General features: G+C 34.5%; 1 protein-coding gene across 3 annotated transcripts in view; it reads right to left on the bottom strand.

Moving 5' to 3' along the window:
* DPY19L1 (dpy-19 like C-mannosyltransferase 1) overlaps positions 1 to 18,701 on the bottom strand; it is a 56,784-nt gene that overhangs the window by 20,514 nt on the left and 17,569 nt on the right. For all 3 annotated transcript variants that reach the window (XM_086742972.1, XM_086742971.1, XM_086742973.1), the window contains exons 6-14: positions 18,192 to 18,312; positions 16,410 to 16,503; positions 13,634 to 13,691; positions 9,992 to 10,083; positions 7,813 to 7,912; positions 6,479 to 6,556; positions 4,400 to 4,486; positions 2,824 to 2,883; positions 420 to 500 (exon numbers count right to left, since the gene is read on the bottom strand). In XM_086742972.1, the coding sequence (XP_086599098.1) occupies positions 420 to 500; positions 2,824 to 2,883; positions 4,400 to 4,486; positions 6,479 to 6,556; positions 7,813 to 7,912; positions 9,992 to 10,083; positions 13,634 to 13,691; positions 16,410 to 16,503; positions 18,192 to 18,312 (771 nt within the window). The remainder of the gene's footprint in view (positions 1 to 419; positions 501 to 2,823; positions 2,884 to 4,399; positions 4,487 to 6,478; positions 6,557 to 7,812; positions 7,913 to 9,991; positions 10,084 to 13,633; positions 13,692 to 16,409; positions 16,504 to 18,191; positions 18,313 to 18,701) is intronic.

Below are 18,701 nucleotides of genomic sequence, written 5' to 3'. Positions count from 1 at the left end.
AACAGTAGAATCAACAATAAAAGGGGCTGAAGGACTGAGGAGTCCTAATTACAACCAGTATTTCAAAACTGCCTTAAAAATTAGCTTCAGAGGAAAGTGAACTAAGAAATCGAGTAAAGAAAGAAAAGACTCAGGTAGAACATATCAAAAATAAACCAAGCTTTAAATCCACATTTAAAAACAAACACACAGAGAATTTACTAACCCAATAGTAAAAACATTTGCCTTCTCACAAACTTCAGTAGTAACACCTCAAAGTAATAATAAATAACGAATGAGAAAGCAAATAAGCAATCCCTCTCCCATTTCTGTAAAACAAATCTTGGAATTTCAGGAAAATATATCAGTAAGATGCCAAAATAAAAAAAATAAGAATTTTTAAATTTTTGAAAGACATCAACGCGGATAAGGGAACTTACATCATCAGCAATTCCAAATGCTAAAGAAGTTAGGTATTTCAAGGTGACTGTCCCAAATAACCAGGCACATCCCTCAATGACCTAAAAAAAAAAAATATTCAGAATGAAATTAACATGTCTGAATGAACTGTAAAGAAATATTTTTTTTTAAAGGCTTATTAAATTTAGCTACTAGTTACAAACTCTCCTATGTTATCATCAATAAGTACAGCAATTTCTAACCAAATACACTTTCCGAATTTCAGTACACTGGGGTGTTTTAAGTTTTCTTTGTACTTTCTATTACAGATTAAATAATTTTGTGCAACTGATTTATATTACTGCTGCACTGCAGCATGATGGTAATTTTAAGGATTTCTCCCTGTCCTTATCTCAAACCTCGAGCCGTTTTCCTTATATCATCTCCCCCTATTCTCTCGGAGGGTGGGGGGAGCCACAGAGAGACTGCATAGTCTGGTCCCACTCTCGGCTGAACTACGACAGGTTTTTATGTGACAATGGGTTGCATTCAATCATCCCATTTAATGGCTGCAAATGAACCGAAATACCTAGGAAGTATGTAATCCTTTTATGAAGGTCTTTTTTTTTTTTTTCCCTTTTTTGCTTCCACAGTATCTTTGTCCTCTCTCATAAGCTTATTGCTGCTAGCATAAGGGGCAATAAAAAAACTATAATTATATCCTACTTCTATTCACTGGCTTTGCCATATTTTCCTTTATTTTCCAAGATATAGTATTCTAACTTATTTTAAAATCTCTGCTATTTGGCATTTCTACATTCATAATTATCTTCATACTCTCTCTACTGAAATTTGATGGTAGTACACTTTAGTGGAAGGCATTCTTTTTTTTTTAAAGTAAATCACATTGACTGAGACTGCAAACAATATTTAGGATGCTAAGTATGAGCTTACAAAATAAAAAAAAAAGTATTTTCTGCTTTATCTGCAGTTCCTTCTCCATGACTTCCATCATGTGTTTTCCTTTCTGATACCTGCACAGTAATGGGTTAATGTGTCCAGAGAACTCTTCATAAGAATACCAAGATTCCTCTGCTGAGTGGACTTATTTAGGATCAATTATTTTACAAACATACTCAGGAGGGTGGTGATCTTCTTTTGAGAACTTACCATTTAATGCCACCCTTTGTTTCTTACCTTCTAACATTCATACCTTATGCCATGGAGCTAATTCTCTTTAACAGTTCCAGTTACAGATCTTCCCCAAAAGGTTTCTGAAATTCAAGTGCATTACATTCACCCACACGTCCTTACCTACATCTTTCAAAGAAGTCAAATACTATTTGTAAGGCATGACTTCCTTTCTCAGAGGCTGTATCAGACCTAGCTCATTATATTGCATGTACATACAGCCTTAACAACTTCATCACTGTTCAAGTTTTTATTCTTTTACAAAAGTTAGACTTACTGGTCTGCAGTTCCACAAATGCCTTGGATTTCCTTTTTAAAAACTGACATGAGATTTGCCTACACTCCCATTTTCCCTGGTACTACAGCTAACTGCACTGGCAGACAATACATGCACTGCAGTCTGTTATAAATATTTTTAAAAATTCCTTTATATTCTAATTCCTTTACAATAACTGTATGAATTCTATCCAGTTTTGCTAACAGGTTACCCTTCATTTAATAAGAATCATAGAATAGTTAGGGGTGGGAAGGACCTTTAAAGATCATCTAGTCCAACCTCCCTGCAAGGAGCAGGCATAGTCTTGGTAGGTTCTCATTTCAGGTGTTTTTACAAGTTAATGTTACATCTAAGGCAGCAAATTGCCTCTCATATTTTCTACAGTGTTATTTTTCTCATAGTTTTGGGAGTGTCCTCCATGTCTGGACATAACTTCTACTGCCCTCAAACCCCACCTACACACCCTACAATGTTTTACACCAACTTGCTTCCTTTACTTAGTTATGTAATTATATGTTGCTTGCTGTTGTTACAAAAAATATCCTAAAAAAAAACTATACAGAACACATTTCAGTGAATATCTAATGCAGTATCTTAATCTCCATTTCTGCAAGCACTATTAGCCTCTTCTAAAAAAGGCTATTACAGGCCTTTTCTAAATTTTCCTTTATTTTAAAGGGATTTTCACGCAGATCTTGGGTTTTGTAAACATGATAAGTTGGTAATTTAAAATTAAAAGTGTTGCCATTTGAAGACTCTTTCAATTTCCTGATGTAAATGTACATTTCTGTCAGTTTTTGTCCTTCGGTAATTTCAGACTGATTTTTGGGAATATGGACAATTTATTAAGGAGAGTAGTTTAGCTCTATTTCTTGATTTTCAACTATTAGAAACTAAACTAGAAGTTATTTCCGTATTTCATTAGAACAAAAAGTCATAGTTCTTTTCTGAAATTCAAAATACATTAAATTCCTTACCCATACGTAGATTTCTCTTCTGCTGCTTTTCAAGAGTTTTGGACTCAATTCAAGAATTCCCTAATAATAAAATGAATGTACATTTTCAGGTAACTTATAGTAACAACAAGATATTCTAGTACCCTGGATGAGGGGGTTTTCTGTTTTGGTAAGCACATATTGTACCATAGAGCTATTTATTAAAAAGCTCTCCATAATTAATACAACCTGAAATGTGAATGAATATATAATACTGGGATTTCACCCTGCAATGGCAAAATATGCCAACATGAAAACTCTTACTGCAGTTTATATACAATTAATGGAAGACTTTTCTTCTTCACAAGTGATATTCTGTATTACATAGTTCTAAGATTGTTTAAATCAAAGCCAATGAGAAACCGAATTATGTCTTGTTTCACAAATGACAAGAGATATCTGAAGCAATAATAAATCACTGGCAGCATAATACAAACATTCTCCAAACAAGGCAATGGGTTATGCAGAGTGGGAAGAGCTACTGGTATTTTTCTGTTTCACATTATGTTCCTCATGACACAAGGAAGACTCGCTTTAAGCTAATTTGATGACAATGTAATTAAGAAAAACTGAGAATGAAATTGAAAGCTTTCAGAAACCCAGTCCACATGTAAGACTGAGGCCCCTACAAGCACCCAAGTAACAGACAAACAACAAATATTTTTTTCCAAAGCAGAAAACATGCAAGAAACTCAATGTACCTGTACTTACTATATAATTACAGAAGCTGCTATAAGAAACTAGAGTGGGTTTACAGCAAGCAAACTATACAACAGCAACAAGTAGCCAAAGCAGCTTATTGTTAGCATAAGCAAGAAATCACTGCTGTTTTGCTGATGGACAAAATATAAACAAACAAATAGATATCACTGAGCTCACCCCAAGCTTCTAGGAGAGACGAAAAGAATCAGAAATTGAGATGGTTTGTCGTATGATAAACTAGATCTGTTGACACAATCTTATCTCTTATTTCCTATATACATAAATCCCTTAAGATTTATGAGGAAAACTATAGGAAAGTGAAAGAGGTTTGGGGTTGTTTTTCCTATTTAAGGAAAAATTAAGATAGTGAATGATGACATGATGAGTCTTCAGTGAACAATTTCACTAACATGGCACTATGACTCAGCAGTTTCAAACAGTCTTAAACCATTGTTATAAATGCTTTAGTCATTTGTTCTGCATTTGCAGCTTCACAATTAATAAAGAAGCATTTGAAACAAACTCCTCCTTGCTTATTCTTGTTTTACAATTACTCTGGTCAAAAATACACGCATGGTGTATTTTGTATTTTTATAAAAAGAAAACAGCTATAAAAACAAGATAAGTGAGCCTTAACTGAATATGTCTGATGAAGAGGTCTTGGTATAAAACCATGATTTTTTAAATTAGTATTTACCCATTCTCCAAGTATTTTTAAGGTCTAATTCTGTTGTCATGTGAAAGATTCCTCAACTATCTCGTAATGCAGCAGTTTCACATTTTACATCAATACATACATAACAGTACAGCACTACAGTCTTAGCATGTAATATGACTTTTTTCTTAAACAACTTACCCAGATAACTACTAAGGAGGCAGCATAATATGACGTCAATAACATTGAATTACCAAACATCAGAATAAAACATGCTACAAGAGATATCTGAAAGAAGAAAATAAAAATAATTAAATTTAAAATAGAAAAGGTAAGAACTGCCAAAGTATAGAAATTACCTTGCGTCAACAGCTTTAAATTTGAAGACACTTACTCCACAGCAAGTGCAAGCTTAATACTCAGCTCATAGAATTTTCTGAAAACACTGATTATAGGGGCTTAGTAGCAACAGGTAGTCAAGTGTAGATTATGGCATTAATTTACATTTTAAAAGTACTTATAGGCAAAAAGATTTGATCATAGGACTAACACATCTTACGTGATATAACAGCTACATTTCTGTAGTTATTTCTAACATACTCCCCCCCCCAAATTATTGTATTACTTCTCCATTCTGTTTGTTATATTTCAGAATCCTGGACAAAGAAAGAAATGTTGAATAAAATGTTTGTTGTCTTCTTTTTTCTAAACTGAGAAATATCTATTTAAAACAATCATCACCAAACTCAAGGAAGCAGAACTATGACTGTTTGATCATATGCACTGAACTATATGAGACTGAAAGACAAGGCTGAAATACAACTTTTATCCTCTATATCAATCTCCTGCTGTGCTTTCTTTTTAATAGAAAACAAGCTGAATTACATTTTTTAATTTGGAGAGCAAAATCAATGCTCAATCTCTGTCTTCGATACACAGGAATAAGGAAAATAATGTAGTTATTCATAAAATATGCAGACTTTTGTACTCCCCTCCTCACATAGTTAGACTTTCATTTTCCACAGGAAAGCAGGGGGAGGAAAAATTGAGAATCCCACAAAACAAAGACTGGCAGTTTACCCAGCCTCATTAAGTTTTCCCTGTAATATAACATGAATGTTTATCTATCAGAAAACAGGCTTTATATGACTCTTTGACACCAAAATTATGATATAGTTACTGACATAAGCCAACAGGCTTAAGTATTTCATCCTGTTTCTGTCAAAAATTACTAAACCAAGATGCTTATTTGCACGTTTTCCTGGCAAAGTTGACTGGAAACAAGCATTTGGCATTCAGGATTTATATCAGAAATGAGCTGCATAGAACCTATTACTGCCTTTAAATTATCATTTACAGTATTTCAAAACACATTTGAAAACATATGAAATACAATTTAGCTCAAAGTTTCTTTCCTGTGGTAAACATCCTCCTTTTGCCCACTGAATTTGCACAGCACAATTTTAGCAAAAATATACTTTCAGAGACAACCATATTTCTTTTTTAAAAAAGTTGTTTACTTCTTCCTGTACATTTAAAACTGTAATCTCACTTCAAAGAGCAAAACTCCTGGCAGCAATACTTGATCATTATCTTAACTTTAAAAATGAAAATCAGATATATTCTGCAGAAACTTACATGCCCTTTACTTATGATCTCCTTCCTTTGTTGACTTTCTCACTCATTTTTGAAAAAACAGTATTTCCTCAGACTAATAGCTTATTTTCTTTGTCCTTCTATCTAAATATCTCCCCAAATAGTTCAACCACAACGTCTTTGCATGGTCAAGACAACAGTAGTCTTCAAAACTCAGTTTTAGTTGGAGTTCTTCTCCTTTAATGATAAAGAGTCTGTTCTCTAATTTTGACTTACTCATCTTTTTTTTGTTTCTGCTAGCCTACGGAACAAAATGAATGCTGCCTTTTCAATTTTTTTATTGCTCATGCTCTATCGCTTGGCATGTTTTCTGGTCTGTTGTTTAAGACAGTATCTTCAAGTCCATGGAATGAGTACAAACAGAAAGGAGAGACAAATATTTCTACTGATCTTTCAGACTGGTAATTTTTCTGGAGTTCAAAAATTCCTGCGTGCCAGAGGGATCCTAGTTTTTGACACTGTAGTATAAATACATGTAAGATCAAATATTCAAATCCAGGCCACTCCACCCCTTACTATTGCACCTTTTCAACCATCTTGCAACTAAGGAAAACACTTCAGATAAATGGCCTCTTGATGCTCTGACCCATTTGAGGGGATTTAAGTTTTTTTTAAAAGTATTACCATATGAGCAGAGAGTATCTTCTGTAATTTGCAGGAGTCAATATAACCCATAATACACACAGCAAATAATGAAGCTATCTAGAATCGAAAGTGAAAGAGAAGTTAAAACAAGTTGCAGTGGTGTACTCTTTCTAGTAGAATACAGATTCATACAAAAAAGTGATTACTCAAACAATCATAAACTAACTTCTATTGCTACTTTTTTGCTAAGTAAATACTTAGGCATTTCATAATGGTTTATTTCAAAGAACCTACTGTGGTGCTCTGAATAACAATTATCAAACATATGTGAATATTTAAGAAATAAGTATTTAGCTTTACAAAAGTGCAAGTCATCAAAACTCAGCACTAACACATCATCTTTCACCCTTAGATTTTTAAAACAAAACAAAACCCAAATATCATTCATTAACACTACTTAACCTTAACTTTTCAGCAAAGTATGGGAACATCCATAATTTGCTGCTCAGGAAAATGAGATTCATTGATTAGGCAGCTTGCTAAAAGTCACACAAGAAATACTGAACCTGTAATTTCAAATTTCAGGTCCAGCACCTTGAACAGGTTATACTGATGTTTTTCTTACAGTATTTTACAGAAATTAATGCCTTCCTCTTCTGCAGTTAGAAAACTTGCATAGCACAGTACATATCAACTGTTTAAAACTATCAACTCAAACCAAGTAACATCTGCTTCAGTTAGGACAAAAACAAGTGAAAAGGTATGGAGACATTGATGGATTTCAATCAACAGGCTACATTTCAATCAATTTAAACACTAAGGAAGTGTGCTATATGACTGTATCCTACTGCTCACATTAGCTGTATTTCTACACTAGCTAAAGTTACCTTAACTGTTGGAATTCTCAGACAGTAAGATTATGCCACTACTCATAGGCTCATCAAGATGAAAAAAGAAACCATGCAAAATCATGCCAGATATTACATGCCATGCATACATTGCTCCATTTAAAAACTTGGAATAGCCTAAAGAGATGCAAGATCAATGTCTTTTTTATTTTTGTACTTCAATATACAAAGTTTTTTCTTGTTCTGCACTTCTTCTAATGTACTGATCTCTGGAGGCTGCTTTTAAGAGAAAAGTAAATTTTTTAGTCCTGGAAACAGAAGACTGAGCAGTGTAAATGGTCAAGTTTTAAATTTAAGACTAGCAAAATATCGTGATAAATGGCGTGACTCTTTCCTGAGAGCAAGAGTGAAATCTACCTAAAAGGAAAGCATCGGTATAGTTATGCATTCAGTGGCTGTCTATACAAAGCAGTCAATTTGCCCAGATAAAACGAAGAGGTTATTTAGAGGTGAACATGGTCTTACCTGTGTTAGAAGAACAAACTGAGCAAACTGCCAGGGAAGCATGAAAAAGATATTAGAAACACACAGTGCAATCAAGCTTCCTGTATTAATATTCGGAATCCTTGGGAAAAAGAGACAGAATAGGCATCAGTAAGTAAAATTACACAGGTGTTTGCTTATTATTGAAAAGTACAACAGAGAATGCAATAAAAACAAAGTTACCTTGGAAGTTAGCTAGCAATACTGATCAACTACAAATAACACTGCTCAAGTAAATTCAATATCAATTTTCCATCAGTTTCTAAAAACAATAGTTCTGATGCTTAATGTTTCTTCACTATTTGATGAGTCACACACTACCAAACAAGTCTTCTCCTGGCAGCATGCAATATAGTGGGCTGTGTCACTTGCAGTGGTCCACCTGACTGCAACAACTCTATGATCAGGTCACAACCACTTCCATTTCAGCTGGGATCACAACTGTTCTCAGAACAGTCTGCATTTGAAAGTGATTTCACTCCTCTCTCTCATATGTCTTCCATATTCACTTTCTGCCAGCAGTCCTGAGTGAGGTTTCAGGGGAGGAGACAATGACAAATACACGGAACTCAGCTTTAACTGGAAACAGCCCATTCTCTATGTCCTGTTGTAAGTGTTATTTATTTAATGCTGTGTTAGCTTCGAGTTCACTCCAGAAACTACATGCTTCAAGTTTCACTAAGTGACCTCCAACAGATGAAGATACCATAAACATTCTGCTGTAAACCCCAAACCCAACAGATCACAGCAGTCTCACCAAATTCTGTAAAATTTCTTCAGCTTCTTTTACAAAGCCTCAAGATTAACTTATATTGGAAGTATTCCTGAGCATGGGTCTAACATATTAAGTAGTATGTCACACAAATGTGATATAAGTGATACAAACAATGGAGAACTTAACTTCTAGTCTCTCTTTCAAAGATGAAATATATATACATATATATATATATATATATGTCACTGGAATATTCCTATACACAAAAAAAGAGCTGCTTTTGAAGCAGGAATAATAACTGGGAAATAGAAAGTTAAAATGTTTAAACCCTTTTTTCGGAACCTCACTCTGAAATGCTTAGATTAAATATCTACTTCTCATCGGTAAGCAAGCCCAAGAAGTATTTTATGTACCAAGATATGAAGAACAGGAGTGAATTTATCTAATCAAGAAGTGTCATAATTGTAGGTACAGACTTATGTGCTCTGATCACCGTCACTTAAAACACAATTTCCTCTTTTTTTTGTTTGACCTCACAATTTAGCATAAAGGAACAGGTGTCTTTCTAACATGACATCTAGCAATCGCTCTATAAACGATTCCTCAAAATATATTTCTAGACAGCACATATCTTTTCCTCACCTAAAAACCACAAGTTAGTGACGAGTACAAAATACTTCTAGTTTAATCATCAATAACTACAAATCAGTATGATCTAATAAAGGACTATCTGGGGTTACAAGTACAAAGTTCAGCTGAATCAGAAATACATTGCAAATCTAATGCAATGGAGCTGGTGGAAAAGCCCTCAAGCATTAAGGAACATGCTTATTTTTCAAAACAGAGGCAAGATAGTAACACACTCATGTTGCAAGCCAGAAACAACCACTGAAACGGAGAGCTAATGAACTCAAGAGCATCCCTGCATTAACGTAATTAGATTGCTCTAAATCATTGAACTAGTTAATTAGACTAGTTAATTAGTCACAGAAAACTGCAAGAACATACTAGTTTATGGGTGCCTATAGCATCCTCTGTTGCATAGCATAGGCTTATTCTAAGTGCAACCAACATACCACTCTCCAAGAGGGACAAAACCAATTGATGGCGTATCAGCTTGTTTCTCATGGGAAGGAAGAGACATCAACCAAAAATTCTGATTTTTTAGTTTAGATACATATTTGCGAACACAGTAATTCTGATTTTTATTTTAATCATGTCTTCAAGTTGCAAAGTTTTTCCTTTCAATAAGTGAGTAATATGACTGCAGTTCTACTGGTGCAGCGTCTGCAATGTAACATCCACAGGAAAGTTTCTGTGTTAATGATATCATTGCTACAGCACACAGAAGCACTTAAATATTTAAATAAATGCATTTAAATAAATGTCCTGTGACATTCAATTTTTAAAATCACTGTAAAGAGCTAAGTATAAATTGAGAGATACCTGAGAATATAGGTCAAAAGCAACATCTGAAGCACAAGGAATGGGTATGAGAAACTTTCACGAAGAGGTGGAGTCCACATGACACGAGTGCACTAAAAATAAGAACTGGGTTAGATGATAACATTTGCTGCTACATTTCCATAAAACAACACATTTGTATTTCAAAATGAATGACCACAGACACTTCAGTAAAGTGAAAAACCAGATTACATGAGATTTCACTCACAAACTTAAAAAAAAAAGCCAGGAAGCAGAAAAGAGGAGGAAAAAGGAAGTGGCTTCCAGACTTGAGGTCTACGATGCACTGTTTAATTAAAATAGATCACTGCTTTTCCAAAATTAAATGTGGCAGCTAGAGAACATCCAAGAAAAAAGTCAGGGCAGCAGCTGCTTGTCCCTGCTTCTGCTGAAATTAACAACTCATTCAGGTAACTAAAACCATTCTCAATTTCAGGTGGTGATTTGCCACGCTTAGAGAAAGAGTGTGCGGAGAGGATCTAAAGGATAAACCAACATACTCTTCATTATGCTAGAGTTCTCTAGGTTATAAACATTTCACATTTCTACCACAAACAGCACAGAAAGTATAAAATCCAAAGTCACCCTTCAAAACAGGCCAGTAAAATTGAACATAGGAAATTAAGCTCTTACAGAGCTTATACTAATTTATATACTTTGCTCTTTAACCCCAATAAAGCAAAGCATAACACAATGAAGTCAACTGAATAGTTTTTTCATTAATTTTGGGGGGTTCATGGCAAATGGCTCAGCTGTAACTGTTACCTCCGATGTTTGTATTCAGCTCTCTATAAAGTGCTTGCCGATGGCACTGACCGTAAAAAAAATAATTACTACTTTATAGGACAACTTCGACATAAAAACAAATAGGTTCAAAATGGCTATCAATAGATTTGCACTAAAAATTAAAAGTAGGTTCTTTACAACTACAGGACAAAAACGTAGTTCATCTTAACATGGACCATAATGAATCTACAAGCTATGATGTAGGATGTTGATGCCAGGATGTTCCTTCTCCTTTGCTTCCTATAATCTTAAAACCATTTTTGAAAATACTGTTTTACCCAAGAAGTCACTAGAATCAACACTGTACAATTACTTGCTTATTGTCTTGCTATTTCACAAATATGTTAAATTAATAGTGTAAAATAAATGCGTAGAAATGATCTAAAATAAATGCAAAGTACATAAGCCTATCACATTAATCAAATACAGTCCTTGCTGTCTAAAAGCACTCTCTGCAAAAGCTGCACTCTGATTACCACTAAAATAAACCTTTCATAAATTTATATACACTAATGTGTTGTCTTCAGCTGACTGCACAGATGTGATTAGTTAAAATTATTTTTATTAGCAATAATAGAATCATGATTATTCTAGTGGAGTCTTTTTTATTATTTTTCAAGACTACAGCAACATTTGATTTACCAAATCTTTTGATACTGGAGGAGATATAAAAAGGAAAGAAGTGATGAGCATATATAACCACAAAAAGGAAGCATTACCTTAAGAGTGGATTGACTAATGTGGCCCATGCTATTTTTCTGCATTTGGAATGTAACACTAAACTCAGTCATCCGTGGCTGATTTATCAAGGCCGTAAACTAACTTTGCTGCAGGTATAAATACATCAGATCTGTCTAAGATTGAAATCATTAAAATACAGTAACACAAGCACAGCACAAATAAAAAACATACTGCCTTAGGATCATCAGCTCAATGCCAGAAGGCTAACCGCTTTTACACAGCATTAGATCTGAGATACCAAGACTTTGAGATCAGGCTTACTCATGTAGCTCAGCCCTATCCTTCCAGAAAAGAAAAGCAAATTTTTGGCAACTAGTCTAGCTACTGTACATGCTGTTGCACAGCATACAGGCTGACTTCCACAGAATCAAAGGTATATAAAAGAGTTAAATAAAATAGCTTTTTATACACATACGTCTGCACACACACCCCTTGCATGTGATTCTACAGTATGTACAGTGAAGCTAGACCACCTACATACATGTAACTACCATAACTCTATATACACAGCAACATTAAACAACTCCCAGTTATTTCATTAGGTACCGTACAAATGCAAAGAGCCAATTGAGATCTAACACCGCAGCTCTGCAAGTCCTATTGCTTTCCAGAAATCCATACAGCTGTGCCTGAATCAGGGTCACCCTACTTAAGCTCCACCTAAGCCCAGACTACGTCTGTGTGGAGCTATGAAGACCTAATTTCATGCCATTCTCCAAAATATACACATTATCTGAGTTTCTTCCCCAAGTCAAGTCATCCATAGACACAGATGAGCTCTCCTACAGACAGGAGAACTGCCTGTGCCATAGTGAAATAAATGCTTCTTTCCGTTATTGCTACCACTATCTTCAAAGTTTTCAACTGTTCCTTTCTGAAGTTACACTTTATCTCCTTCACAGGCTTGGCAAAACAGTGCATACTCTATCAGTATTTCCTAGGAAACGATAAAATGTTGATTTCACTTCACAATGCCATTAAGACGAATGGAAACCCACACAAAACTTTGTATTTACCCTCTTACAGCACCAAAAAAAAGGTTAGAAACTCTGTTAACATTCACCTGGTCTGGACAAGACAGTTAACATCCATGGGTGAAAATTCTTCACAGAGGATATTTAAAGAAAAATGTTTCAAATGAAACTTAAAAATAAAATAGTTGTTTCATCACACAGATTTTTATTTCATAAGAAAAATATCAAAGCTCGCTATGAATAGAAGCATCTTTGATTCCTTTATGTGCAACTACATATTCTACTACTCAGAGTTTTCTACCAAGTTCAGCTCAATAAAATAAGAAAGCAAAGCATAACTTGGATTCTTAACGAAATCATAAGGCAGCTAGTTTCCATCTAGAAAATCTTGACAGTACAGCTGCATTTTAAGTAAAATAAAACAAATATTGATATAAATTTATATACATAAAATTAACACTAAAAAACCCCACAGAAACATTGTCCAATGTATGAGAATAAAAGCCATGAGCTTTCTTCTGAAATATGAAACAATGACATGACAGCATTAGCTGAGGACACAGGGCGATGTTTTAAGTGACAGTGTCTTCTTTTTTTCCTGTAATGCAGCTTACTAAAAAAGTTTAGCATTAGAATTCTCCAATTACATATATAGTTTCTAAATTCTGTGTATCCTGACTATGTATCAGTACTACAGAGGCTTCTTGGGTTTGGGGTTTTTTTGTATATTCATGAATTTCCAGTAAAATACATTGCTATTTAAAGAAAACCTCCTCGATTTATGAAGCTTGTTCATATGGTATATGTCACCTGGAATGGGCAAAAAATAGAATATTTTGATGTTTTGAAACCTGAAGTCATTGTGCTACCAAGATTTCAATCTCAGGACCACTTCATAATATATTTCCCTTCTGAATTATTTTTTTTTTTTAGCTTCTAAGGTAAAACATTGGACTGTGCTATGTATTTTCGAGTCATAGCCTATCTTGCTTTCAGTAATGTTTTATTCCCTTTAAATTAATCCTGTAATAGATAAGCAACATCATTATCTTTGATGAAATGAGAATTAACTTAATTTTTTTTAAAAAAAAAGGGGGTGGTGTGTTTGGGGAGGGAGACCTACCTCTCCATGGTTGAAAAAGAAACACATCACGGTAACAAGGCCTCCTAGACGGCTCCCACTGTGAAAAGAACAGGAAAAATAGGTACAACAATCTCATAATGGTCAACATTGCCTAAAAAATGTGAAATAGCACTTATGTACAGCTAAGATTATTGGGGTGGGCAGCAAATGCTTTCAAGCATCAAGGGAAAGCCATCTACAGTGTATATACAATACTAAATTACAAGTCAGGCACCTAACATTTATTTCGGAGCAGACCACTCTTCATATATTGGCTCTTAACTGCAGAACACCAATTTTAACGTCAGTAACTTTGAAAACAGTTATTCCACTCCTCACAAATTTTAGTTTAGATCATTACATCTGGTGCTTCATCTGCTGTACCTAGAGCTTGGCCTTGAAAAGTACCAATTTTTTTTTTTTTTTTTCAAACACCAGGGAATATAAATAGAGTATTTCTTCCCCAAGATGTTGAGCAGAAAACTTAGAATTTGCATGCTCAATCACCCAACAGGGAATTTTGGTCTGAATCTAAGACTGTTAGGGTAATCAAATCAAGCATGTTCAAAAAACATATTTAGAAACTAATTCATTACATGGTCAATGCAAGAAACAATTTAATTCTTATGTGAAATACTGTGATGTTAACATGAGAAAGTTTAAGCCCCTGAATTAGGTTTTTTTATACATTTCTAAACCAATTAAATTCACCTGTTGAATAATTAGCACCACAGAGTGCTAAAACCGAAGATATTATTTAGATTACACACTGAAACCGAAGATATTACTTAGATTTATCCCATCTCAAAACAGCAATAAATAAAGTTCCTATTTGTTTGTGTAGATTTGTAATTACTCATGTCCTGTGATATAAAGCAAAGAACAATTTTGTGCACACAAGTGCACTACTACTATGAATGACAGAATATACCATTTTTGCTACTAAAGTACCAGCCAGCTATTAAGATTCTCTTAAAAAAAAAAAAAAAACAACAAAAAAACCCAAACAACCAAACCCCGAACAAACCTCAGATCCTCGCAGAGGTGAAAACATGTGCTACCTTGGAAAATAACGAGTAAGAAAGTATTCTTCCACTATCCTATCATCTTCCTTTGTTAGTCAAAGTTGCAAAGAGACTAAAGACCGAAATAAAAAGACTACACATTCTGTGACCATATATGAGGACAAAAAAAACCTCTGTAAAAACCAATTATGTAAGCTTGAAATGATTATTGCTAACAAATTCAGGAATGAAAAGATAAAGAAAATATTAGAGGATGGTTTTCCACGATCAAATGAGTCAGGATATGAAAAAGCCATTCAAAATGCATAGCAGAAACAAATCAGCTTTATGAAGAAAGCTTACACCAACTCACAAGATTAGTCACTTCAGTGTAGTAGAACTGCATTACTCTAGATTCAGTTTTTTTATTTTTCACATCTTACAGAAAAGCCTAAATATCCTGGCTTGCTTTGACTAAGAGGAACCCTGGAACAGCCATAATGACTAAGTAGCCATCTAGACCTGGTATCCAACTATGAATATTCTTCAGAATAAATAAGATCAAAATCCTACCCACAGGAAACTTTGTAATCACGTGTTATTTTTCATAACTCCAGATAGGTAGTGGCTTACAGCTTACACCTTGAAAGAACTGCATTTATATTCTAGTCTTCTTGACTACCTACACTGCAGATAATTTATATAAAAAACTGAATAACTATCAATACTTGATAGCTATTTACATTCAAAACAGCCCAAGTATAAGGAAAGTACAGAGAAATTAAGACCTTACTTATTTTTGAATGACATTAATATATAAAATGTGGGTTTCCATATACCTCCCTTAAGAGAAAAATGACAAGTTAATGATATGACTATTCAAAGTTTATTTACTTCCTCAGAACATGAGACATTTGTTTCCTGTATAAGGAACACAAACATATACACTTTACCCCTAAACACCTCACAGTTGCACTACGCAACTTCCGCTTTTCACTGTCAGCTCCTGCCCTGCATTATGCTTTCTTTGAACTATCAGCATATGCTTCAAAGACAGCAGAAAAAAAATCCACAAAACACCCAAGCCAGAGAATGAGAGGAAGAAAAATCACATCTCTCGGAGTAAAACGTAGCAGCCTTTCGCTTTTTTGCAAAACCAATAAATGAAAATAGAGGGAAACAGAAAAATATTTCCACTTCTGTTTTTCTGCGGAACGTGGAGTCTATTTTTGTATGAAAGTGTATTACAGTTCCTGAAATTTAAGAACAGATACTGAAAACAGAAATTCATAGACAAAGGGAAGTGTACACGTCTCTCGAAAAGAAGGCACTGTCTTAAAAAGTATTTCGCCTTCTCAGTTAAGTTAAAATTGAAAGATATGGAATATGACTTGAGGTTTGGCATTGGGAAAACTCTACTCTTGGTTAACAGGATACCACCATTCAAACTTTGTTTAAAAATTAGTTACGCTGACAATTTTAAGAGCGTAAATGTGTCAAGAGCCATTTAAAATCTGTACAGTATTTAGTTTTATCCACAACTCAGTGGCATCAATGAGATACCACTTCACTGAAATTTTCCACAACCTTTTCCGGCATCATCATTTATTTTCAGCAAAAAGTTTTTAGTGACAATGTATATGTAATAAAAAGCATTACCACTGTACAAATAAGCAATATCCCATTAAAATATTTTAGCATTCACTTTTTCAAATTTTGTATAAAAACTGACAGCTAGTACCAACTAAACAGCTCAGTCTCAACTGCCTTACCTGAGGTATGTACCATATATGAAGAAGAGTGACATCATAAATCCATTCAAAAGAAAAATCACAGCAACATAAAAGGAAGCAGGGTCTCCCAACCCTAACAAACAAACAGTTAACACGTTGTCAAATATAGAAGAAAGATCATATTGCTTATAAACCACCATACAATCAATATAATAGAGCACACAGCATACAACTTTAATGTATCTAGAGAAAAAGACAAAAAAAAGTTAATGTCACCAAGGTTACTGTGGAGATTCAATAGGAAAACTACACTTCTGAAAAAAAAAAAAAAAAAAAAGAGGAAGGGTGGACACAGCATTGAGGCAGTCAGCCACAGAACAAACCAAGAGGGAAGCATTAACTGTATAGAAAAAACCTGCAATGTATAGAAGGCATAAGCATCGCTAAGAACATTCGCTGCAGATTACGTTTTTACTTCACTGGGCTTTTTAGAAGAGGTTTGTACTCACTGCATTCTCACTTCCCATCTCTTGCAGGAGTAAATTCACCTTCAAACATATCACACACAATGCTCTTTGCTTTCTTTGTTTCATTAGAAGCCAAGAGATTTTCCAATAAGGCAAGTCTTTCAATTTATTCCCTCACAAACACTTCTGTGTTCACACTTCTGTTGTTATTCTCTTTCCCATTATTTCTCTAAACCCTCCTGGCTCTAATTATTTCAGCAGTACAGCATAAAAAGCCTTATTCATTATAGAGAAGGTAGCAAAACTTCATCATTTTGTATGCAGAAACAATTATTCACCATTGCTGAAAATACAGCAAGACAGTTCTCTAAAGTAAGATGACGATATGCTCATCAAACACGGTAATGTCAATAGTTGGTGTTTTTGTTGGTTTGGTTTTGTTTTTACAAAAAACGGGAATGAAAATTTACACATTTATTCACAGTTTATTGCTTCTGACAAAATTAGAGAAACGGAATCATTCAAGCTCTGAAGAAAGTTCTTACAGCCTTTGTGCAAAGGAAAAATACTAGCTTGTCACCACACAAAGACATTTTAAATGATAAAATTAAACAACTTCACAAGTTACCATCTATCATTCAGCTTTAACAGACTGCAGAGCATCTCAAAAGAGCTTCTCAGCAAGGTACTTCTACTGCATGATACTTACTTGACTAGCCAATACTTTAAATGTGGGGAAGAAAACCCAGAAGTGGCAGCATCCAAGCTTTGGTATCAAAATGTAAGATTGAAATTCTTATGCTGAATAGTAGGTCACAAGAGGAAGAGGATTCTTCCCAGCAGAATCATTACACAAGATTTCTCCAAAAGGCAGCCCTGTGGTTACCTTTTTCCCCTTCCTCCCCACATCTCAAGTTGTAGTTAGGGAAGAAAATACAGAGGGGTAAGTTTTTGAAATGTAGGAACTTGGAATGTATTGGTGATTCTAAAGAAGCTACAAAAATTAATACATGTACAGTGGCCTCCAATTACATTTAAGACATCTTATTCTCTGTAACAGTCCAACATTATGAAGGCTCAGACTACAACCATGAAAGTTTTGTAGTGCAGTGTGGTAATTTAACATAGGCAGGGAGGAGCTACCTAATAAGCAAAGCCCACATTCTCACTCCTGGTGTTCTTAAAAGCATCTTTTTTCATGCTTCTCACTTATGTTGTGAACCTGCCAAAAACACAGGCTTAGCCATACAAAAGTACGTCAGTGATAAAGACACAGGAATATTTATTAGTTCTGAAATATGTAAAGCCACAATTATATGCTTCCAGGAAGAAACTAGACGAAAACACAACTCACCCTCACAGCTTTCGACAGGACTAAGCCCTTTTCCTCTATTTATAGTCCAACATGTCTTCGTTGGTACCTCAAGGAAATCCATAACAGCAGTATATATGCGGTACCAGCTGGCAAGGACCACCTAGGTGGAAAACAGGATTTGAAGTCTCTGAAAAGGAACTTTGAGATCAGCTTAGTGCCCAAGGTAACCTCTCATGACAACTAGCCCTCATCTAGGATTTTTTTAAAACTCAGAATTTATCCCAACTACTTAGCATTTTTGACCATAATTTCCTAAAGGCATCCAACATAGACGAAGTGTTCACTAATAGACTAAAATTATGCCAGCTTTAGAACAGAAATAATTTCATGCATCAAACTGCAATATTTGATAAAATTATGTATTTCAATATTGTCTGGGAGGTTCCCCATTTAACTATTTTGTTTATCAGATATTAAAATCACAGATTTTGTTGACAGAGGACAGTTAGCCAAATTAAATCCATTAAAACTAATTAATTTTTTTTCCAC

Source organism: Chlamydotis macqueenii, chromosome 2 (assembly GCF_036417535.1).
Source record: "Chlamydotis macqueenii isolate bChlMac1 chromosome 2, bChlMac1.mat, whole genome shotgun sequence".
NCBI lineage: Eukaryota > Metazoa > Chordata > Aves > Otidiformes > Otididae > Chlamydotis > Chlamydotis macqueenii.
The sequence above is the reverse complement of the archived record's forward strand: the minus strand, read 5'-3'. Positions and strand labels throughout refer to the sequence as shown.